General features: G+C 44.3%; 1 protein-coding gene and 1 long non-coding RNA gene across 2 annotated transcripts in view; one reads left to right on the top strand and one right to left on the bottom strand.

The window, feature by feature from the left end:
- The first annotated feature begins 267 nt into the window (after nucleotides 1–267).
- Nucleotides 268–23,369, top strand: LOC311108536 (beta-taxilin-like). The gene is made up of 9 exons (XM_084151184.1): nucleotides 268–712; nucleotides 3,486–3,577; nucleotides 4,205–4,375; nucleotides 13,618–13,812; nucleotides 19,594–19,713; nucleotides 20,043–20,117; nucleotides 21,948–22,040; nucleotides 22,252–22,347; nucleotides 22,428–23,369. The coding sequence occupies exons 1-9, from the start codon at nucleotides 400–402 to the stop codon at nucleotides 23,022–23,024; spliced, it is 1,752 nt and encodes a 583-aa protein (XP_084007310.1). The 5' UTR covers nucleotides 268–399; the 3' UTR covers nucleotides 23,025–23,369.
- LOC311108537 overlaps nucleotides 839–25,114 on the bottom strand; it is a 42,316-nt gene continuing 18,040 nt past the window's right edge. Inside the window, exons 2-3 of the long non-coding RNA XR_014610518.1 lie at nucleotides 19,578–19,671; nucleotides 839–908 (exon numbers count right to left, since the gene is read on the bottom strand). This is a non-coding gene — a long non-coding RNA (uncharacterized lncRNA). The remainder of the gene's footprint in view (nucleotides 909–19,577; nucleotides 19,672–25,114) is intronic.

The raw sequence follows: 25,114 nt of genomic DNA, 5'->3' as shown, positions 1-25,114 counted from the left end.
TTGGGCGATTAGGGCTGGCTTGCAGTCGGCGTTCCAATTTATACCAAAGCTGTTCGAAGGGGTTGAGGTCAGGGCACTGTGCAGGCCAGTCAAGTTCTTCCAGAACGCTACCGGGGAAGCTCTAGCAGGGCAGAAATTTGATGAACTGACTTGTTGGAAAGGTGGCATCCTATGACAGTGCCACGTTGAAAGTCACTGAGCTCTTCAGTAAGGCCATTCTACTGCCAATGTTTGTCTATGGAGATTGCATGGCGGTGTGCTCGATTTTATACACCTGTCAGCAACGGGTGTGGCTGAAATAGCTGAAACCACTAATTTGAAGCGGTGTCCACATACTTTTGTATATATAGTATATCTAATATCCTACATCTCCGTCCACTCTCAGCCACATCTGTGAGAATGGAGATCAACGTCCAGTCTGCTGCAGAGGTCATCCCAGCCCAGACCAGTGTGACCCCACCACCGTCCCCAGTCACCACAGAGACCCAGGTCCCTCCACCCCAGGAGGCCCAGCACATGGACCCCATGGAGGAGTTTGGTCATCGGCTGGAGGAGATCATCAACACCTATGGTTCCGCAGCCAGTCTGATAGAGAAACAGTGCATCATCCTGGAAACGGAGAAGGTGGATGAGGAGGCAAGCGGAGAGCAAGATGAAGTCACAACCGCCAAGGACGCCAGCACAGGCAAGGATACGAAAAAGTTGCTGAAAGGTAGGTGGATATAGGGTGGTCAATGTTTTGTTTTCCTCATGCATTATTTGGATTGTGCAGCTTTGCTTTTAAAGACAACATCAACACTTTGATTTATATGGAAAACATAGTACCACTTAACCTTACATTCAGCCGCAGAATGGTTTTGTTTTTCGACACAGCTGTGCTATAATCTGTTGTTGTTCGACAGCAGTTTCTGTGAGGGCAAAGACAGGGCAGTGTGCTAATGAGATAGCCCAGAGGAGATATTCTAGTCACCACTCAATCAATAGACAGAACATGTACACTACTGGTCAAAAGTTTTAGAACACCTACTCATTCAAGGGTTTGTCTTTATTTTCTAAAACAATTTTCTACATTGTAGAATAATAGTGAAGACCTCAAAACTATGAAATAACACATATGGAATCATGTAGTAACCAAAAAAGTGTTAACAAATCAAAATATATTTTATATTTGAAATTCTTCAAATAGCCACCCTTTGCTTTGATTACAGCTTTGCACATTCTTGGCATTCTCTCAACCAGCTTCATGAGGTAATCACCTGGAATGCATTTCAACTAACAGGAGTGCCTTGTTAAAAGTGAATATGTGGAATTTATTTCCTTCTTAATGCATTTGAGTCAGTTGTGTTGTGACAAGGTAGGGGGTACACAGAAGATAGCCCTATTTGGTAAAAGACCAAGTCCATATTATGGCAAGAACAGCTCAAATAAGAAAAGAGAGTGATGGAGTGCTGCATCAGATGACCTGGCCTCCACAATCCCCCGACCTCAACCAAATTGAGATGGTTTGGAATGAGTCGGCCCACAGAGTGAAGGAAAAGCAGCCAACAAGTGCTAAGCATATGTGAGAACTCCTTCAAGACTGTTGGAAAAGCATTCCAGGTGAAGCTGGTTGAGAGAATGCCAAGAGTGTGCAAAGCTATTTGAAGAATCTCAAATATAAAATATATTTTTGGTTGCTACATTTTGATTTTGATGTCTTCACTATTATTCTACAATGTAGAAAATAGTTTAAAAAATAAAGACAAACCCTTGAATGAGTAGGCGTTCTAAAACTTTTGACCGGTAGTGTATTAAAATAAATGATAGGATACATACCGCTGTATATCGCTCTTAAGAATAGTTTTAATTGACTTCTATTCAAATACATAAGGAACAAAAATATAAAACGCAACGTGACAATTTCAAAGATTTTACTGTTACAGTTCATATGAGGAAATCAGTCAACTGAAATGAATTCATTTGGCCCTAATCTATGGATTTCACATGACTGGAAATACAGATATGCATCTGTTGATTAAAAATACCTTTAAAAAAAATGGGCCTCAGGAACTCGTCGCGGTATTTTGGTGCATTCAAATTGTCAGTCGATAAAATGCAATTGTCTTCGTTGTCCGTAGCTTATGCCTGCCCATACCATAACCCCAACGCCACCATGGGGCACTATGGTCACAATGTTGACATCAGTAAACCGCTCGCCCACACGACGCCATACACACGGACTGCGGAAGTGAGGCCTGTTGGACGTACTAACAAATTCTCTAAAACGACGTTGGAGGCAAAAAAAATAACAATTAATTATCTGCCAACAGCTCTGGTGGACATTCCTGCAGTCAGCATGCCTATTGCACACTCCCTCAATACTTGAGACATCTGTGGCATTGTGTTCTGTGACAAAACTGCACATTTTATAGAGTGGCCTTTTATTGTCCCCAGCCCAAAGTGCACCTGTTTTATGATCATGCAGTTTACTCAGCTTCTTGATATGCCACACCTGTCAGGTGGATGGATTATCTTGGCAAAGGAGAAATGCCCACTAACAGGGATGTAAACAAATTTGTGCACAACATTTGAAAGAAATAGATTTTTTGTACGTACGGAACATTTCTGGGATCTTTTATTTCAGCTCATGAAACATGGGACCAACACAATTTACATGCGTTTATAGTTTTGTTCACTGTAAATGGGGCGGCAGGTAGCCTAGCAGTTAGAGTGTTGGGCCAGTAACTGAAAGGTTGCTAGTTTGAATCCCTGCGCTGACAAGGTGAAACATCTGTCAATGTGCCCTTAAGCAAGGCACTTAACCTTAATTGCTCCAGAGTTGCTGTTAATAATGGCAGACCCAGGCCATGACCCTACTCTCAGGGGGAGTTGGGATATGCAAAAAATAATTTCCTATACACACTTGTAAATGTTTTAAATAGGACAAATATAAGCACCCACCAAATTATGATTATATAGTCAGAGGATGCATTCCTTCATCATCATCTTCTTTTGAATCTAAGACTTATAAGTGGGCATGTTAATTTACAATCATGACCTCTTATCCACAAAGGAACAAGCAGACATGTTAAGTGTCATGTTATTGTATCTCAACATCTGTCCAGGTTGTGCCTCATGTTTAGATTGTGTTTTGAGGACAGGTTGCACAAGTTATGGGGAGAGGCCTGCTTCAGTGCAACACAAAGTGTATTTTTTAACCAATAGCAGATGTTGGAGATAGTTTTTTGCCACAACATGAAACCAGGCCAGCAACAGAGGGTAATACAAATCTTGGTTACGCATTTTCAGCCATTTGATTTTATTTGCTTTTCCAAAGCCATAGGTGTCAAGATGCAACAGCTTTCATGCAGGGGAAATTGCTTCAGAAAAGTATTTATTTTGAAGCCATTTATAGAATGATCCCTGGTGGCCTTTTTTCATCTTTCTTTTTCTAGTGCCTGTCCAAATGGAAACGAACATTACATGATTTCTCTCTATCCACACAGGAAAGGAGGGCAAGCTTCTAATGCAAAGTTTGAACAAGCTGTGCACACCAGAGGAGAAACTGGATGCTCTGCTCAAGAAGTATGCCGAACTGGTGAGTGTTCTCTTCTCCCCTCTATCAGCACACCAGAGAGTAGAGTCCTTCAGCACAGCAGGAACCAGCGGCAATAAAACAGACCAGGGAAAGTTAAAAGGAAACAAATAAAAACACACATGAATCAACAGGAAAAACAGGGAGTGCCTGGTGAGATCTTGGAAGTGGTTCAGCCTCGTACCGTGATGACCTAAATATTCTGCGCCTCTGGCAGCAAAGGCGAATCTGAACGCAAAGGCCATATTCCATAATAAGACAGCTGGCTACAACATGGCTCTGTAATTCCTCAACAAGACAACATCAGGAACACTATGCATTATGAATAATATTACCAAAGACGTCGGCTATCACAGTTAGCTTCATGTTTAGTAATTGGACAGTTCATATATATATATACAGTGCATAGTATCACCAGGAAAACGAAAGAGACAAACCTAAAGAGATGTTGGGATGAAACAAATATATACCCACCCAGCCATACCAAATCCTCTTAGGACATTAGTTTCTTCTTTTAGTCACCCAGTCGGTTGTTAGCCAAAAGCAGCATAGACAGCCCAAGTCTGTACAGAGGGCAGAGGCTGAAAGGCAGTGCTATGTATATGGCACATCTGTCTGCGTGGTCCACAGCTGGAGGAGCGGCGGGGGGAGCAGAAGCAGCTGAGGTTCCTGCAGAAGAAGCAGGGCCACATGGGGAAGGAGAGGGACCAGCTCCAGTACGAGCACAGCAGAGCCATCATGGCCCACAGCAAACTGGAGGGCCTCTGCAGGGAACTCCAGAGGCACAACAAGACCCTCAAGGTGGGTGATCACTGTTCAGCTCCATCACAGTTAGCACTACACTAATTTACTCAACATTGTGGGTTCAAGACCCTGAAGGTGGGTTGATGCTCACTGCTCAGCTCAGCCTCAGTTAACACTACACTAATCTACTCAACATTATGGGTTAAAGACCCTTGAGGTGGGCGTTCAAGACCAACTGGGTTTTGAACCCAGGTCATCTACAGAGTGTGAGACCATATTAGCCTGCTGAGCTAAAGCCTATAAGCATTAGCTCTGAAAGAAAGCATTTATCAAGGTCTCAAACAAGACTATGTACCACAAACCTACTCTGCTACAGCTCAACCTCAAGTCAACCCTACATTGCTGAACAGCAGGGGTCCAGATACCTCAGTTTATCATCAGTCAACTCCATTCAATAGCGGACGATATTGCCACTCCTATTTGCCATAACTTCAATTTTACATTTACATTTTAGTCATTTAGCAGACGCTCTTATCCAGAGCGACTTACAGTTAGTGAGTGCATACATTTTCATACTGGCCCCCCGTGGGAAGCGAACCCACAAACGCCATGCTCTACCAATTGAGCTACACAAGACTAATTTAAGCCTACTAGAAAGTGTGTGCCCTCAGGCCTGGAGGGAAGCAAAAGTTATTTCCCTACCTAAGAATAGTAAAGCCCCCTTAACTGGCTCAAATAGCCGACCAATCATCCTGTTACCAACCCTTAGTAAACTTTTGGGAAGAAATGGTGTTTGACCAGATAAAATGCTATTTTACAGTAAACAAATTGACAACAGACTTTCAGCACGCTTATAGGGAAGGACATTCAACAAGCACAGCACTGACACAAATAACTGATGATTGGCTGAGAGAAATTTATTAGAAAAAGATTTTGGGGGCTGTTTTGTTAAGACTTCAGTGTGGCTTTTGACATTATTGATCATAGTCTGTTGCTGGAAAAACGTATGTGTTATGGCTTTACACCCCCTGTGTCAGGTGTCAGTGTGCAGTGGTAGGACGGAGTCAGGCGCAGGACACAGAACTGAGTAATAGACAAACTTTACTCGAAAAACAACAAATCTAATTTCTTAGCAGGGAAATACATCAGCTCACAGCAGTATAAACACCAAACAAAGAACAATCACGCACAACCAGAGGGTTAAATAGGGAAACAAATTAACGTGATGGGAACCAGGTGTGTACAATAAAGACAAAACCAATGGAAAACAGAAACGTAGATCGGTGGCAGCTAGAAAGCCGGTGACGACGGAAGTCGTGACAGTACCCCCCTCCCCTTGACGCGAGGCTCCAGCAGCCAACACTGACCTCGGGGACGACCCGGAGGACGATCCAGGTGGAGACGGTGAAATTCCTGCAGTAAGGAAGGGTCCAGGATGTCCTCCACCGGCACCCAGCATCTCTCCTCTGGACCGTACCCCTCCCACTCCACGAGGTACTGAAGGCCCCTCGCCCGACGCCTTGAGTCCATGATGGCTTGCACAGTATACGCCGGGGCCCCCTCGATGTCCAGCGGGGGCGGAGGAACCTCCCGTACCTCAGACTGCTGGAGCGGACCAGCCACCACCGGCCTGAGGAGAGACACATGGAACGAGGGGTTATACGGTAATCAGGGGGGAGCTGTAACCTATAACAAACCTTGTTCAGTCTCCTCAGGACTTTAAATGGCCCCACAAACCGCGGACCCAGCTTCCGGCAGGGCAGGCGAAGGGGCAGGTTTCGGGTCGAGAGCCAGACCCGGTCCCCCAGTGCATACACCGGGGCCTCACTGCGGTGGCGGTCGGCGCTCGCCTTCTGTCGCCTGATGGCCCGTTGCAGGCGCACATGGGCAGCGTCCCAGGTCTCCTTCGAGCGCCGAAACCATTCATCCACCGCAGGTGCCTCGATCTGGCTCTGATGCCACGGTGCCAGGACCGGCTGATACCTTAGTACACACTGAAATGGAGACATGTTAGTGGAGGAGTGGCGGAGGGAGTTTTGGGCCATCTCTGCCCAGGGGATGAGAGCCGCACACTCCCCCGGCCGGTCCTGGCAATAGGCCCGCAGAAACCTACCCACATCCTGGTTTACTCTCTCCACCTGCCCATTACTCTCGGGGTGAAACCCTAAGGTCAGGCTGACCGAGACACCCAAACGTTCCATGAACGCCCTCCAGACCCTCGATGTGAACTGGGGACCCTGATCAGACACTATATCCTCAGGCACCCGTAGTGCCGGAAGACGTGGGTAAACAGAGCCTCCGCAGTCTGTAGGGCCGTAGGGAGACCGGGCAAAGGAAGGAGATGGCAGGACTTAGAAAACCAATCCACAACGACCAGGATCGTGGTGTTACCTTGTGACGGAGGAAGATCCGTCACGAAGTCCACCGATAGGTGTGACCACGGCCGTTGTGGAACGGGTAGGGGTTGTAATTTCCCTCTGGGTAGGTGTCTAGGTGCCTTGCACTGGGCGCAAACCGAGCAGGAGGAAACATAAACCCTCACGTCCTTAGCTAAAGTGGGCCACCAGTACTTCCCACTAAGACAGCGCACTGTCCGACCATTTTTACATTTACATTTTAGTCATTTAGCAGACGCTCTTATCCAGAGCGACTTACAGGAGCAATTAGGGTTAAGTGCCTTGCTCAAGGGCACACTTACGTCATTTAGCAGACGCTCTTATCCAGAGCGACTTACAAATTGGTGCATTCACCCTATAGCCAGTGGGATAACCACTTTCCAATATTTTTGCCAGAGCAGCGAACAGTTTTGACTGGGCTGAGCGGGAACTATGCTTCCGCAGAGGAAGGGGAGCCAGCAGGCCAGAGGTGGATGAACGCAATGCCCTCGTTTGGGTGTAGGGACTGATCAGAGCCTGAAGGTACGGAGGTGCCGTTCCCCTCACTGCTCCATAGGCAAGCACCATGGTCTTGTAACGGATGCGAGCTTCAACTGGAAGCCAGTGGAGTGTGCGGAGGAGGGGGGTGACGTGAGAGAACTTGGGAAGGTTGAACACCAGACGGGCTGCGGCATTCTGGATGAGTTGTAGGGGTTTAATGGCACAGGCAGGGAGCCCAGCCAACAGCGAGTTGCAGTAATCCAGACGGGAGATGACAAGTGCCTGGATTAGGACCTGTGCCGCTTCCTGTGTAAGGCAGGGTCGTACTCTCCAAATGTTGTAGAGCATGAACCTGCAGGATCGGGTCACCGCCTTGATGTTAGCGGAGAACGACAGGGTGTTGTCCAGGGTCACGCCAAGGCTCTTCGCACTCTGGGAGGAGGACACAACGGAGTTGTCAACCGTGATGGCGAGATCATGGAACGGGCAGTCCTTCCCCGGGAGGAAGAGCAGCTCCGTCTTGCCAGGGTTCAGCTTGAGGTGGTGATCCGTCATCCATACTGATATGTCTGCCAGACATGCAGAGATGCGATTCGCCACCTGGTTATCAGAAGGGGGAAAGGAGAAGATTAGTTGTGTATCGTCAGCGTAGCAATGATAGGAGAGGCCATGTGAGGATATGACAGAGCCAAGTGACTTGGTGTATAGGGAGAAAAGGAGAGGGCCTAGAACTGAGCCCTGGGGGACACCAGTGGTGAGAGCACGTGGTGCGGAGACAGCTTCTCGCCACGCCACTTGGTAGGAGCGACCGGTCAGGTAGGACGCAATCCAGGAGTGAGCCGCGCCGGAGATGCCCAGCTCGGAGAGGGTGGAGAGGAGGATCTGATGGTTCACAGTATCAAAGGCAGCAGACAGGTCTAGAAGGACAAGAGCAGAGGAGAGAGAGTTAGCTTTAGCAGTGCGGAGAGCCTCCGTGACACAGAGAAGAGCAGTCTCAGTTGAATGACCAGTCCTGAAACCTGACTGGTTTGGATCAAGAAGGTCATTCTGAGAGAGATAGCAAGAGAGTTGGCTAAAGACGGCACGCTCAATAGTTTTGGAAAGAAAAGAAAGAAGGGATACTGGTCTGTAGTTGTCAGAGTGTTGGTTTTTTGAGAAGGGGTGCAACTCTCGCTCTCTTGAAGACGGAAGGGACATAGCCAGCGGTCAAGGATGAGTTGATCAGCGAGGTGAGGTAGGGGAGAAGGTCACCGGAGATGGTCTGGAGAAGAGAGGAGGGGATGGGGTCAAGCGGGCAGGTTGTTGGGCGGCCTGCAGTCACTAGTCGCAAGATTTTATCTGGAGAGAGAGGGGAGAAAGAAGTCAAAGCATAGGGTAGGGCAGTGTGAGCAGGACCAGCAGTGTCATTAGACTTAACAAACGAGGATCGGATGTCGTCAACCTTCTTTTCAAAGTGGTTGACGAAGTCATCCACAGAGAGGGAGGAGGGGGGGGGGGGTGGGGGGGAGGATTCAGCAGTGAGGAGAATGTGGCAAAGAGCTTCCTAGGGTTAGAGGCAGATGCTTGGAATTTAGAGTGGTAGAAAGTGGCCTTAGCAGCAGAAACAGATGAAGAAAATGTAGAGAGGAGGGAGTGAAAAGATGCCAGGTCGGCAGGGAGTTTAGTTTTCTTCCATTTCCGCTCAGCTGCCCGGAGCTCTGTTCTGTGAGCTCGCAATGAGTCGTCAAGCCACGGAGCTGGAGGGGAGGACCGAGCCGGCCGGGAGGATAGGGGACACAGGGAGTCAAAGGATGCAGAAAGGGAGGAGAGGAGGGTTGAGGAGGCAGAATCAGGAGATTGGAGGGAGAAGGATTGAGCAGAGGGAAGAGATGATAGGATGGAAGAGGAGAGAGTAGTGGGAGAGAGAGAGCGAAGGTTGCGGCGGCGCGTAACCATCTGTGTAGGGGCAGAGTGAGTAGTGTTGGAGGAGAGCGAGAGAGAAAAGGATACAAAGTAGTGGTTGGAGACATGGAGGGGAGTTGCAGTGAGATTAGTAGAAGAGCAACATCTAGTAAAGATGAAGTCAAGCGTATTGCCTGCCTTGTGAGTAGGGGGGGATGGTGAGAGGGTGAGGTCAAAAGAGGAGAGGAGTGGAAAGAAGGAGGCAGAGAGAAATGAGTCAAATGTAGACGTAGGGAGGTTGAAATCCCCCAAAACTGTGAAGGGTGAGCCATCCTCAGGAAAGGAACTTATCAAGGCGTCAAGCTCATTGATGAACTCTCCAAGGGAACCTGGAGGGCGATAGATGACAAGGATATTAAGCTTAAATGGGCTAGTGACTGTGACAGCGTGGAATTCAAATGAGGAGATAGACAGATGGGTTAGGGGAAAAATTGAGAATGACCACTTGGGAGAGATGAGGATTCCTGTGCCACCACCCCTCTGACCAGATGCTCTCGGGGTATGCGAGAACACATGGTCAGACGAGGAGAGAGCAGTAGGAGTAGCAGTGTTTTCAGTGGTAATCCATGTTTCCGTCAGCGCCAGGAAGTCGAGGGACTGGAGGGTAGCATAGGCTGGGATGAAGTCAGCCTTGTTGGCAGCAGAACGGCAGTTCCAGAGGCTGCCTGAGACCTGGAACTCCAGGTGTGTGGTGCGTGCAGGGACCACCAGGTTAGAGAGGCAGCAGCCACGCGGTGTGAGGCGTTTGTGTAGCCTGTGCGGAGAGGAGAGAACAGGGATAGGCAGAGGCATAGTTGACAGGCTGTAGCAGATGGCTACAATAATGCAGAGGAGATCGGAATGAAATGAACTAAACATCTGGGAAAGGAGAGAGCAAGGCCTCCCTCACCAGAAAATATAACTCTCCCAACTTCCACCTCAGAAACTATAATTGTTTCACTGAACCACCCGAATAAAACTCTCCCAACTTCCAATTTAGAAATTAGAATTGTTGTAAACTACAGCGGTTCAATGTTTCAAGGACTAGACTCAACTTACTTTATTCAGCTAGCTAACTATGACGCCATAGCTAACTAGCATGCTAGCATCCAATAACACACAGTTTAGCACCAATACTTGGTTACAACAAACTACCAATAGTGTGTTAACACACTAAACAGATAATTCATGTCCGTGTCTAGTTCTTTCATAACGCAGCAATGATTAAATGTTGGCTAGCTAGCACAAAGATATTGTATTTAGCTACCACAGTATAGCCAGCTGGTAGTGTTGGCTAGCTAGCAATGGCTGCTGTGTTGACTTTGTTTGAAAAACGGCGTCGCTGCGAACGAATGTAGCTGGCTAAAAGGATATTGTATTTAGTTGCTACCGTTGCTAATAGCTACTAGCCAGCTAGTCCAGGAGGTGAGTTAGCTAGCTAGCTTCGTGCTACACCCGGCACCGCCGAATACAAAAGTAACCTACAATAACTACATACAACAACTACCCACAACAGCCCACGATGCCTACCTATAATACCTAATAATATACAGCCCACGATGCCTACCTATAATACCTAACTACAATCTAAATACATAGTTTAAGTCTTACTCGACAAAGCCCAAGCTATGTATAAAGCCAAACTTACCCAACACCAGCTAACTGGGTGGCAGACTGCAATCAGTAGCTGTAATTAAGTACAGCAGCTACCAACCACCTAACGTTAATGCCTCGGATAATGAGGTTAGAAAAACAGCTGAATGGTAGGTAGCTAGCTGGCTCAATTACAGGTACTCTTAAGCGTGAAATAACATTGGAAACAACTAACCACAGTTGCTAAAAGTTACCAGTAGCTACCCGCTAGCTAGCTAGCTTTGTTGGTCCAAGTAGTGGGTTAGCTAGCACTCGTGCTTCGCCGGGGTCCGCCGAATACAATACTTACCTACAATAATTACCTACAATAACCTACAATAACCTACAATAACTACCTAAGTAAACTACCTATAATACCTGACTACAATACCTACCTACAATCTAAATACATGGTTTAAGCTTTACTCAACATCATATAAGAAGCCAAGCTTACCTCCTGCTAGAGAAAACACAACCTCTCCCGACCACCGCGCTATCCAATGCCAGGATGACCAGAGGAGGGTGATGTGTGAGCCCAACAGATCAATCGATCGCGGACATCAAACGGAACGTACAGACGCCCAACCGGACACTGGGTGGGAGTGGGCTCCGTACGTAACGCCCGCTTGATGTCCGCGTCAACCTCCCATACCACCGGTGCCACCAGGCAAGAAGTATGGGAGTGGGATCCGTGGACCACTCCTCTGTGTCATACAACCGGGACAGTGCGTCTGCCTTAGCGTTCTGGGAACCTGGTCTGTAGGATAGGGTGAAAACAAAACAGGTGAAAAACATGGCCCACCTTGCCTGGCGAGGGTTCAGTCTTCTCGCCGCCCGGATGTACTCCAGATTGCGGTGATCAGTCCAAATGAGGAAAGGGTGTTTAGCCCCCTCAAGCCAATGTCTCCACGCCTTCAGAGCCTTGACAACAGCTAACAGCTCCCGGTCCCCCACATCATAGTTTCGCTCCACCGGGCTGAGCTTCTTCAAAAAGAAAGCACAGGGGCGGAGCTTTGGTGGCGTACCCGAGCGCTGAGACAGCACAGCTCCTATCCCAGCCTCGGACGCGTCCACCTCTATGCACGAACTGTTCCGGATGGGAAGCATACTGACACCTTTAGATGACTCCAATACACAGCAGGGGAGCAGAGCAACAACCTACCAACCTCTTACTTTATGTTTAATCAACTGATCTACTGATGTCTCACTGTTGTGAGTATTGAAACTCAAATAGACTTTATGAGGGTAATAATACATCAAATGCAGGAGAGAGAAAATGTTACTGTCAATGCTTGTCAACTATACTCACTGTCCACTGTACATTTTATTTTGTTTCTTAAACTACTGGTATTTTCATTCGAAAAGTTAGATGGCTAAAGGGGCAACTTCCAAAAGGCCTTGACTCTCTTCCCTGAGTCAGAGTGCTCTCAATGTGAGAGGGTCATAGCTCAATTAGCCCTTACGTGCTTGAGTGTCCTGTTACATCTATAAATAATAGATTGACAAATGTTTAGTCATCCCATAAGCAGTTTGTCTGTAAGGTTTCAAAGAAAGAGCATGACCAATGGCACTACCTAATTTGGCCACATGCTTAAGCAAAGGTCACAGGTTTAGCACAATCAAAGATTTATATTGTGTTGCCACATTGCCACTGCTGTTATTCCTCTTAAGGTGAAACCTCTTCAGCTAAACCTCCGGTATTGATGAAGTTTATCCCTTAAATCAACATAAATGAAAACAGTGTTCACTTATTCTTTGATTCACAGCCAACAGTTATGTACACAGTTTGATTAAATGGGCATTTGATTTGTTTATGAATAATTTATAAAATCACCCTATTGGTCATTAATGGCATAATGCTCAATGATCTGTAAACAAATGGACCCTTTTCACTGGATCAGTATCCTGTCTATTGTGTAACCCTTACACAACCTCTGGGATGTATTATATCTCCTGTTCTTCTCCCCTGGGGAGGTAATTGGACACCCCGTCTCTCTCCTCCTGGAGGACCTCTGTCGTCTCTCACTGCGCCGTGTGTGTGTGTTAGTGTGTGTGAGATTCACACTCAGGCCTTGGGAGGAGACCCCTCAGACACAAGGCACCGGTGACGTGGTTCTCTGACAAGAGGGATGGTCTCATTGGGCTTTTGTGGCATCTGCCCTTCGACTATAAATCAAAGGCGAGAGAAAAAGGCTCAGAGGCAAAAGCAGAGGATGGGCGCGGCCCTCCCCTGATGGGCTAAAGCTCTAAAGTCTTGACCCATCCATCTCTTTCTGCTCCTAACATCTTCACATTTCAATATTTAGAGGAAATCAGGGTTAAAGCAGAGTTAGGGTTATCATTTGACTATTAGGTATAAACCGATTAATATGCAGATGTGTAAATAGCCAACTCTTACATTCTAAATCCAACAATCATTATGCAAAAGTCTGATTGTAAAGTGATCATTGTTCCTACATGCAAAGTGAATGAAAATGTGCCGATTCTGAATGGGAATGTGACAGCTGTTGAAAGCGGAACATCATGTCTTGTCATCTGGTAGCTCCTTATGTAAGACAGAGTCTGAGGAGGCGTGGCATTAATGTGCTTTGCTACTTCAGTGGTAGGAGCTATGTCTTCAAGCACTTAGCTGCGGGTTGAATTGAGTTACATTTCCCATGTGGGAGCTTACGCCTGTGTCATTTGTAAAATAAACAGCCATGTCTTAAGATAGAAACTCTGGCAATGCTTGGTTTGCTTCTCAGTAAGCTGAGTCTGGAAACTGGCATTTCACAAACCTGACCCCAGCAACTTTATGAGAGGGTTGTGTTGGAGGTTGACTAACATCTGAATGTCTCTCTCTCTCCCCCTCTCTCTCCCGCTCTCCCTCAGGAGGAGACCGTTGCGCGTTGTCGTGAGGACGAAGAGAAGCGCAGAGAGATCACCACTCACTTCCAGAGCACGCTGACAGACATCCAGGCTCAGATCGAGCAGCACAGTAACCGCAACAACAAGCTGTGTTCGGAGAACACCAACCTGGCAGACAAACTCAAACACATCATCAGCCAGTACGAGCAGAGAGAGGAGGTACACTACAGGGACACGTAACCTCACTGTTACATGTCTGTATATCTGTACACCCCCATCCCTGGCCTACTAACCCCATGCATGCAGGCTCCAGTCACAGTCATTTTCTCCAGTCTGCTGATTGCTCATACAGGAGTAATAAAGGCTAGTGCACACATTTAAAAACACACAGACACATATATATATGTGTGTGTATATGTGTGTATATATATGTGTGTGTATATGTGTGTATATATATGTGTGTGTATATATATATATATATATATATATATATATATATATATATATATATATATATATATATATGTATGTGTGTGTGTGTGTGTGTGTGTGTGTGTGTGTGTGTGTGTGTAATATATATATATACACACACACATATATATATATATATACACACACACACACACACACACACATATATATATATATATATATATATATATATATATATACATATACACACACACACACATATACATACACATGGGGGGCCAGTATGTAAAATGTATCCACTCACTAACTGTAAGTCGCTGAGTGTCTGCTAAATGACAAAAAATCTGCTGATTTTGTACGTTTGCCCACTGACAAAGACATGATCAGTCTATAATTTTAATGGTAGGTTTATTTGAACAGTGAGAGACAGAATAACAACAAAAAAACTTAGCAGTCCATTGGGAAATGCTGGAATTTAACATGGAAACATGATCTGTTCGATGGTCATGGACTAGTTTGCAGACAAATCAATGGACCAGCTGACATTCCTGTGTTTAGTGGGTGTGACTACAAGGGAAAATTGATGCAGTTAATTAGTGTAAGATAAGATAAGATATACACTATACAGTTGAAGTCGGAAGTTTACATACACTTACAGTGAGGGAAAAAAGTATTTGATACCCTGCTGATTTTGTACATTTGCCCACTGACAAAGAAATGATCAGTCTATAACATTAATGGTAGGTTTATTTGAACAGTGAGAGACAGAATAACAACAAAAAAATCCAGAGAAACGCATGTCAAAAATGTTATAAATTGATTTGCATTTTAATGAGGGAAATAAGTATTTGACCCCCTCTCAATCAGAAAGATTTCTGGCTCCCAGGTGTCTTTTATACAGGTAACGAGCTGAGATTAGGAGCACACTCTTAAAGGGAGTGCTCCTAATCTCAGTTTGTTACCTGTATAAAAGACACCTGTCCACAGAAGCAATCAATCAATCAGATTCCAAACTCTCCACCATGGCCAAGACCAAAGAGCTCTCCAAGGATGTCAGGGACAAGATTGTAGACCTACACAAGGCTGGAATGGGCTACAAGACCATCACCAAGCAGCTTGGTGAGAAGGTGACAACAGTTGGTGCGATTATTCGCAAATGGAAGAAAGACAAAATAACTGTCAATCTCCCTCGGCCTGGGGCTCCATGCAAGATCTCACCTCGTGGAGTTGCAATGATAATGAGAACGGTGAGGAATCAGCCCAGAACTACACGGGAGGATCTTGTCAATGATCTCAAGGCAGCTGGGACCATAGTCACCAAGAAAACAATTGGTAACACATTACGCCGTGAAGGACTGAAATCCTGCAGCGCCCGCAAGGTCCCCCTGCTCAAGAAAGCACATATACAGGCCCGTCTGAAGTTTGTCAATGAACATCTGAATGATTCAGAGGAGAACTGGGTGAAAGTGTTGTGGTCAGATGAGACCAAAATCGAGCTCTTTGGCATCAACTCAACTCGCCGTGTTTGGAGGAGGAGGAGGAATGCTGCCTATGACCCCAAGAACACCATCCCCACCGTCAAACATGGAGGTGGAAACATTATGCTTTGGGGATGTTTTTCTGCTAAGGGGACAGGACAACTTCACCGCATCAAAGGGACGATGGACGGGGCCATGTACTGTAAAATCTTGGGTGAGAACCTCCTTCCCTCAGCCAGGGCATTGAAAATGGGTCGTGGATGGGTATTCCAGTATGACAATGACCCAAAACACACGGCCAAGGCAACAAAGGAGTGGCTCAAGAAGAAGCACATTAAGGTCCTGGAGTGGCCTAGCCAGTCTCCAGACCTTAATCCCATAGAAAATCTGTGGAGGGAGCTGAAGGTTTGAGTTGCCAAACATCAGGCTCGAAACCTTAATGACTTGGAGAAGATCTGCAAAGAGGAGTGGGACAAAATTCCTCCTGAGATGTGTGCAAACCTGGTGGCCAACTACAAGAAACGTCTGACCTCTGTGATTGCCAACAAGGGTTTTGCCACCAAGTACTAAGTCATGTTTTGCAGAGGGGTCAAATACTTATTTCCCTCATTAAAATGCAAATCAATTTATAACATTTTTTACATGCATCTTTCTGGATTTTTTTGTTTGTTATTCTGTCTCTCACTGTTCAAATAAACCTACCATTAAAATTATAGACTGATCATGTCTTTGTCAGTGGGCAAACGTACAAAATCAGCAGGGGATCAAATACTTTTTTCCCTCACTATATATATATATATATATACACATATAAATACACACACACACACACACACATATATACACACACATACATACACACATACATACACACATACATACACACATACAGTGAGGGAAATAAAGATTTGATCCCCTGCTGATTTTGTACGTTTGTCCACTGACAAAGAAATGATCAGTCTATAATTTTAATGGTAGGTTTATTTGAACAGTGAGAGACAGAATAACAACCACAAAATCCAGAAAAGCACATGTCAAAAATGTTATAAATTGATTTGCATTTTAATGAGGGAAATAAGTATTTGACCCCCTCTCAATCAGAAAGATTTCTGGGTCCCAGGTGTCTTTTATACAGGTAACGAGCTGAGATTAGGAGCACACTCTTAAAGGGAGTGCTCCTAATCTCAGTTTGTTACCTGTATAAAAGACACCTGTCCACAGAAGCAATCAATCAATCAGATTCCAAACTCTCCACCATGGCCAAGACCAAAGAGCTCTCCAAGGATGTCAGGGACAAGATTGTAGACCTACACAAGGCTGGAATGGGCTACACGACCATCGCCAAGCAGCTTGGTGAGAAGGTGACAACAGTTGGTGTGATTATTCGCAAATGGAAGAAACACAAAATAACTGTCAATCTCCCTCGGCCTGGGGCTCCATGCAAGATCTCACCTTGTGGAGTTGCAATGATCATGAGAACGGTGAGGAATCATCCCAGAACTACACGGGAGGATCTTGTCAATGATCTCAAGGCAGCTGGGACCATAGTCACCAAGAAAACAATTGGTAACACTACGCCGTGAAGGACTGAAATCCTGCAGCGCCCGCAAGGTCCTCCTGCTCAAGAAAGCACATTTACACGCCCGTCTGAAGTTTGCCAATGAACATCTGAATGATTCCTGCATCAAAGGGACGATGGACGGGGCCATGTACCGTCAAATCTTGGATGAGAACCTCCTTCCCTCAGCCAGGGCATTGAAAATGGGTCGTGGATGGGTATTCCAGAATGAATATGACCCAAAACACATGGCCAAGGCAACAAAGGAGTGGCTCAAGAAGAAGCACATTAAGGTCCTGGAGTGGCCTAGCCAGTCTCCAGACCTTAATCCCATAGAAAATCTGTGGAGGGAGCTGAAGGTTCGAGTTGCCAAACGTCAGCCTCGAAACCTTAATGACTTGGAGAAGGTCTGCAAAGAGGAGTGAGACAAAATCCCTCCTGAGATGTGTGCAAACCTCGTGGCCAACTACAAGAAACGTCTGACCTCTGTGATTGACAACAAGGGTTTTTTGTTGTTGTTATTCTGTCTCTCACTGTTCAAATAAACCTACCATTAAAATGATAGACTGATCATGTCTTTGTCAGTGGGCAAACGTACAAAATCAGCAGGGGATCAAATACTTTTTTCCCCTCACTGTATATACACACACACACACACATATATACATATACACACACATATACATATATACATACACATACACATACACATACACATACACATACACATACACACACACACACACATACATACATACATACATACATACATACATACATACATACATACATACATACATACATACATACATACATACATACATACATACATACATACATACATACATACATACATACATACATACATACATACATACATACATACATACATACATACATACATACATACATACATACATACATACATACATACATACATACATACATACATACATACATACATACATACATACATACATACATACATACATACATACATACATACATACATACATACATACATACATACATACATACATACACACACACACATACATACACACACACATATATATATATATATATATATATATATATATATATATATATATATATATATATATACACACATATATACACACACACAGTATGCAGCACCCTTACTTCCAGCGACTATTTAAGGTTGAATCTCGCTCGTCATATACAGTATAATCACACAACATCAGGGAAAGGACAAGCCTGAAGTGACACACGAAAGCCAGGATCTGTCACGCAGTTGGTTGCCACTGAGGCTGCTGGTGCTGCTGCTCACACAGCTGGGACTGGTGTGTAAAAACCATCATAGATGATTTAAATGTCATATTTCTTTGTTGTCGTTTTTTAGTGGTGGAGTTTCTAATAATTTGTCTCAAGTGCCATCTGCTGGTTGTAGTCAGTATAAACACTTAAGAGGCAGCGTGCCAGAAAGAGAGATGTGATTATTTGACATCCAAATAACATCTAATGTGTCCTATTAAAATAAGTGATTAGAACCACACATTGCAATGATGAACAAGCCATTCTGACATCAGCAGTTGCATAAAATGGACACAAGTTGACATTTGATAGTTGGCTAAATGCTGAGATGGATTCATTTCCAGATGGACATGAATTAAATGTTCTCCATTTCGCAGAGAAATTGTTTATGCATATTGTTATTTGCCATAGTAAAGAAAATACACTGAACAAAAATATAAAACGCAACATGTAAAGTGTTGTTTCCATGTTTCATGAGATGAAATAAATCCCAGCAATTTTCCATACGCACAAAAAGCTTATGTTTACATCCCTGTTAGTGAGCATTTCTCCTTTGCCAAGATAATCCTGACAGGTGTGGCATATCAAGAAGCTGATTAAACGGCATGATCATTACACAGGTGCACCTTGTGCTATGAACAATAAAAGGCCACTCTAAAATGTGCAGTTTTGTCACACAACACAATGCCACAGATGTCTCAAGTTTTGAGGGAGTGTGCAATTGGCATTCTGACTGCAAGAATGTCCACCAGCGCTGTTGCCAGATAATTTAATGTTCATTTCTCTACCCTAAGCTGCCTCTAATGTTGTTTTAGAGAATTTGGCAGTACGTCCATCCGGCCTCACACCGCAGTTTAGGGTAGACATTACTTTAAAACAATTTAATAAGGCTTTTACATTTGCCCTGCTGTTAATTGTGAAACAGTAATTCAAGTCCCAGGTTTTTATTAGTCCTCCACCCACTATTTTGTCTGTTCTCTCAGGCATCATAAAAAGTGTCTGAACTTTCCAATGAAATACTGTGCGCAAACAACAATGGCCTTAATTACTTTTCAAGGCACACGTTTATGACAATTTCTCATAGACAAACAGGATGGCAGTGGTGGTTTTAACAAGATAGAAAGTGTGAGAAATGTATCCTAACTGATGGAGTCATAACCTGTACAGAATGTCTTAGAAGCCCTTCTCAAACCAGTGTCTAATCTAGTGTGTCATCTCACCTTGTCTATCACTCAGAGCTTGGAGAAGATCTTCAAGCACCGCGACCTGCAGCAGAAGCTGTCTGATACCAAACTGGAGCAAGCTAATGCACAGCTGCAGGAGGCCGAGGAGAAGCACAAGAGAGAGAAAGAATACGTGAGTCACTATACTTACATTTTTAGTCATTTAGCAGACGAGCGACTTCCAGTAGTGAGTGCATATATTTTCAGACTTTTTCCATACTGGTCCCCCGTGGGAATCGAACCCACAACGCTGGTGTTTCAAGTGCAATGATCTACCAACTGAGCCACACGGGACCGCAACTTTTACTGACCTTACCCACAAAGTACTGTAAAGTAATGTAAATACAGTTGCCTTTAATACTGTTTATTCTGGTGTACCTTTAAGTTTAAAAACAATGTCTTATTGTGCATGTGATGCTCACAGAAATGAGTATTGTAACCATCCACTGTCTCTGTTGTTAGCTGCTTAGGGAGGCAATTGACAAAACAAAGAAATGCTACACTTTGAAGGAGCAAGAGTTGCAGTTGAAGAAAAAGGTAAATTTGTGCTTTACGTGTGTTTTGTTTTTAACCAGTTACTGGTACATGCAGCTGAGTGGAAACTACAAGCTAAACTTCTGAGAGAGCAAGAGACAGTCATGCAGGCTCAGGTGAATATATCCAATGTGGTGCCAAACACCCTTATTCAATACATTTCTTTCAGGGCCAAGCCTATGAAAGGCAAGCCCAATCCTACCGTTAAGGTTCTCTGGATTGCTCCATGTGTGTTAAAGACAACTAGAATTTCAGTAGTTACTGTATTTCATTCATTGGGATCTATAGTAAAGCTTTTCAATATCCTCACAATGGCAAAAGTGACCATCTGATTTGAGAGAAATCCCAAATCAGATTCTCCTCTCTCATAACTAACTATGCTATATGGCTTGATGTACCTAGTACTTGATATTAAAGGAACATCTGTCAGCTTGCTGTACTGTACAGAGCAGCCATTATTCCCATGATAGCAGCAGGCAAGAGCAACTCCCTCTCCCTGAATCAGCAGGATGACACACAGCATCATGGGAATACTAAAAAAAGTGATGCAAGTGATGCAATGCCACAGTTATTTTTTTCTGTTGGAACATTGAATACATACTCCAGTACCATTGATCATTCGATTGTAAAATTATGATAAAATTACAATTGCTATGTTTATTGGATGTGGTGCAATCATTGTATGGGTGCAAGAAAATTATACAATTAAATTAGTTGGTCTGACGCACACAAAGATAAATGCTTTCACGCTGGATTCATAAATTATCGCTGCCAGTTTATATGGTTCTAAATAATTGCAGCGAAACCTTGCCATTATTTAAAGCCTTGTGTTTTCTCAGTAGAAACATTAGCCTGGCTCCCAAATGACAAAGTAATAATAAAACAAATTATGTTAATACTGCATTTCAGTACCTATATGATTCATCATGTATTTTACCAGGCCATGTCATATTTCCAATCCAATTAACTGGGAATGTCAACCTTATTTCTCTCTACAATAACAGGCATAGATTTAGATCATACAAGGAAACGGCCGAAGCAGCGCAGCCAGCAATAAAAATCTATTAGAAAGATTTGAGGCAGAAACTGATCTGTATCAAGTGAGCTTTTCTGAAATACAAAACATAATCAAGCAAAAAGCCTTTCCTATTTTATAGAGCATGTCAAAGCAGTTGTTTTGCTTTTGTGTCAAACCAGTAACTCTCAAATGAAGACAGTTGATCTCAACGGGGTGGCTAGCAGAGAGACATGTTTGAATATGGGAGACTGGCTGTGTGTTAGATGCGGTTTCCCCTGAAGGCGTCGGGAGATCAGCCTGTTAACTCTAGCTGGACCGACTGCCTCTGAAACATTTATAGAGCCGCTCATTAACGTAGCTCTGCCAACACTGAGGAGAGGACTGCTAAAGGGAAGCCCAGGGAGGCTGAGGCCGCCTGGCCAGCTGAATGTAGAGCACACACACCGAGGGCCCTAGGACTTGGAATGTAATGCTCTGCAATTAGGCCCTGAAGCAATGAAGAAACCAGGCAAGGCATCCCAACAATGAGTGGCCTTGTTTGTCAGGGAAAATATACACAGTGAAAATTTGAGTCAGTCAGCCAGCTCATGAATTACCAAATGTTTGATGAACCCCACTGGCTCTTCCCCTCACCTCATCTCATCTCCCTCTAAAGTATAGCAAATTTGTTTCTGGTGTCATATATAGTTCAAAGCATAGATCTGATTGTTCCTGAGGTGAATAGATGCATATGAATGCTAAATGTGAAGTCAACATCCATATCTCCTGAAATCAATTTCTAGAGTTCTCTCCTGACTGTCCCTGTTTTTCTTCAGCTTGCTCTGTACTCCCAGAAGTTTGAAGAGTTCCAGACTACGTTGTCTAAGAGCAACGATGTGTACGCCAGCTTCAAAAATGAAATGGAGAAGGTATGTGGCATCCGTAAAAAAAAAAATATCCTTCCTTTAAATATACTGTTTATTTTTAGGGCCAAGTGCTTGAAGGTAATATAAGGTCTGCATAACTCTGAAATTAGAAAACAGCTATATTTTGGAGGGACTGTCTTCTATATTAAACATATTCAGAATTATGGTTACATTTTCTGATACGTTTTAACCCAACAAACATTTTGCTTCATAGATGACAAAGAAGATGAAAAAACTAGACAAAGAGTCTAATGTTTGGAAGACCAGATTTGAGAGCACTAACAAGGCTCTCTCTGAGATGATTGAAGAGGTAACTACTCATCTATAACACATGCAAAAGTGTCAGCCTTTATTCAAATGCACTACAAGTTAGACTCTCTTTTCCCACAGAGGACTCTGAAGGAGAATGAGTATGAGATGTTTGTCGTGAAGATTGACAAGCTGGAGAGGCTCTGCCGAGCACTCCAGGACGAGAGGAAGATCCTGTACTCGAAGATCAAAGGCATCCGCCAAACGCCTGACGCCACCGAGGGGACACCCAAGGATGAGACACAGGAGGTGGCCACTGAACCAGTCCACAGCCTCATGGACATAGTTGAGGAGCCAGAGATGACAGAGGAGATGGCCCGTCTGAGGGCTGAGCAGAACAGGCTGGCGGAGTTCGCGGCCTCCCTACTGGCCCCGTCCACAGGAGACGATGATGACGATGACTCTGACAGTGAGGAAGAGCCAGAGTCTACAGAACCTGCTGAGGCCCAGAAGATCCCTGAACCAACACAGGCCCCAGCACAGGTAGTGGTAGAGACACCAGCACAGGCAGAGGAACCAGCACCAGCATATGCAGAGGCACCAGCACAGGCTACAGCACAAGTAGAGGCCCCAGCACAGGCAGAGATGGCTGCACCAGTCCAACCAGAGACCCCAAAAGAGCCAGAGTCCGCCACCAAGAAGCAGACACCAAAGAAGAATGCAAATAAGACTAGCTGAACCGACGGATGTGTCATTTTGTGAGCGTTAGTACTGTAGTCCCTGTGCCTTGTTTATGGTGGAGTTGAGATATCAAATCCAGCTTGGTTTGTCTATATACTGTTGTATCTGAAGTGGCGTGCAGTAGAAGTATGTTTAAGTTGTATATCAGATGAGGACAGATAGAGTTTTACAGCATAACCAAAGAATAGGAAACAAGGTTATTCAGGACATTGCACCCTCAAAACTTTCCAATGCCAAATGTTGCCTTGCGCAAACAGCATCAGAACAGCCACTGTCTTTTTTGACTTTTTCCATCTGAACCCCTATAATGTAAATTCAATAAATATCTCATTGTAGACTACGTAGACATGCCTGTGCACTTTGGAATGTATTGCTTAGACCCATCACTCTGTTTTACACAATAAATAAAAAAAAACACATATCAAACCTTATATGACCAAATATTGGAAGATGGATCCATATATCTAGATAAAGGCCTGATAATGCATCTAAGTCCCTTTTTATTTGGACCATTGTATTATCTGTATGAATTGTTAACTATTTGCTTAAAAGTTCTGGCCAGTCTTTCACAATAATTTAGAGATGGATCCTTACAGGAGTTTCCATGGCAACACTCCCCCCATCCAAGCAGTGCACATTTCCTTTTTTAACACAATCTGTATCAGACAGTCTCTATTCCCAGAGTGGGTTGTTCTGGCCTGGCCGTGGTCTGTCTGTGTTCTGGTGAAATAACTGTTACACAAAGTCTCCTCCACCAAGGACACAACAGGACATTAGACTGACAGGCACTGCAACTCCATCTGCGGATTCGTTGAGGACGGCACTAATGTATGAGTAATAATAGTACAGAGGCCCCTGGGTTTTTAATAAATACAGATCAGTGTTGAGTGCCCCAGGGAAAACAAATTAGACCTGCTACTGATCCCTGTGAATATCATGTTTATGTTCTGGATTGTTTTACTGGTTCAGCAGATTGCACACCAAATATGGTAAACAATTTCTACTGTTATGAACTAGAGTAAAGGACAAAAGGACCTAGTTGTCACTTAATGAAGAAACTGACAAAAGTTGGACTAACAATGTCATACAGTAACATCATATCACCACCAACCTATGGGAATCATCAGTCAGCAGGCGGAAAGAGACACTGCAAACATACACATTGGTATGGAAATAGGCTACACTGTAATTCCAAGAAGAGGATGGCAGAGGTTCCTCAAAGCTTTCCAATCACAGTTATATTTCACTTAATAGTTGTGGCCACCAGATGGGGCCTTTGAAACCCATTCACAATTTTACCAAAACCCTCATACTGACTTTCCTCTTATTTTTTAATCCCATGCTCATTAATGGATTGATTCAGTATGTCTAGACACACTCACATCAGCTTTAACAGTCTTGGGAAAATGTTGGGGGAATAAATTAATTGCATACTTCATGTTTTAGGAGCGCTTGCACTTCATACAGTCAGAATCTTCGAGATGAATGTATCTACCAACAGCCTATAAAAGTCATTTTAGCCTGAAGGGTGAATATTAAAATAGGTATCCACTTTTTCAAAGCCCCAGATACCACCTCGATATCAAACTGGATACAATATGTCCCCTGGATGTCCATACCAAATATCTAGTCATAATAGCAGTTAGGCTTACCCCCTTTTTCTGACTTTAGATATCGGATGCCAGATATCCAATCTCCCTAAACCCGCTTCATCAGCAGCTTTATCAGCAGTTATTGACAGTGAAGTGAGAGCAGGGAGTCTGGGTTCAGTTTACTCAAATGGAAACTAACTGAGACAATGAGACATTGGCTGCGTTCAGTACGTTTTTACGTTCTGGAACGTTCAGTTGAACGGAAACTAAATGGCGCCGGAGAAGATGGCTGCCGTTTTACAGCCCTCTAACCAATTGTACTATTATGTGTGTTTTTCCGCGTTATTTGCAATTTATTTTGTACATAATGTTTCTGCCATCGTCTCTTATAACCAAAAAGAGCTTCTGGATATCAGGACAGCGATTACTCACCTCGTATTGGACGAAGATTTTTTCTTCAACGAGGCGTCCGCGAAGGATATCCTACAGACACCC

This window comes from Coregonus lavaretus (assembly GCF_964263955.1).
Source record: "Coregonus lavaretus genome assembly, chromosome: 33".
NCBI lineage: Eukaryota > Metazoa > Chordata > Actinopteri > Salmoniformes > Salmonidae > Coregonus > Coregonus lavaretus.
Note: the sequence above shows the minus strand (reverse complement) of the source record. Positions and strands in the feature narration are given on the sequence as shown.

Excerpts from the sequence above, each read along its gene's own strand:
- LOC311108536 (XM_084151184.1), top strand. The coding sequence starts at position 400 with ATGGAGATCAACGTCCAGTCTGCTGCAGAGGTCATCCCAGCCCAGACC. Across the intron at positions 13,813-19,593 it reads AGTACGAGCAGAGAGAGGAG|AGCTTGGAGAAGATCTTCAA; the intron begins GTACACTACAGG and ends TCTATCACTCAG. Across the intron at positions 19,714-20,042 it reads ACAAGAGAGAGAAAGAATAC|CTGCTTAGGGAGGCAATTGA; the intron begins GTGAGTCACTAT and ends CTCTGTTGTTAG.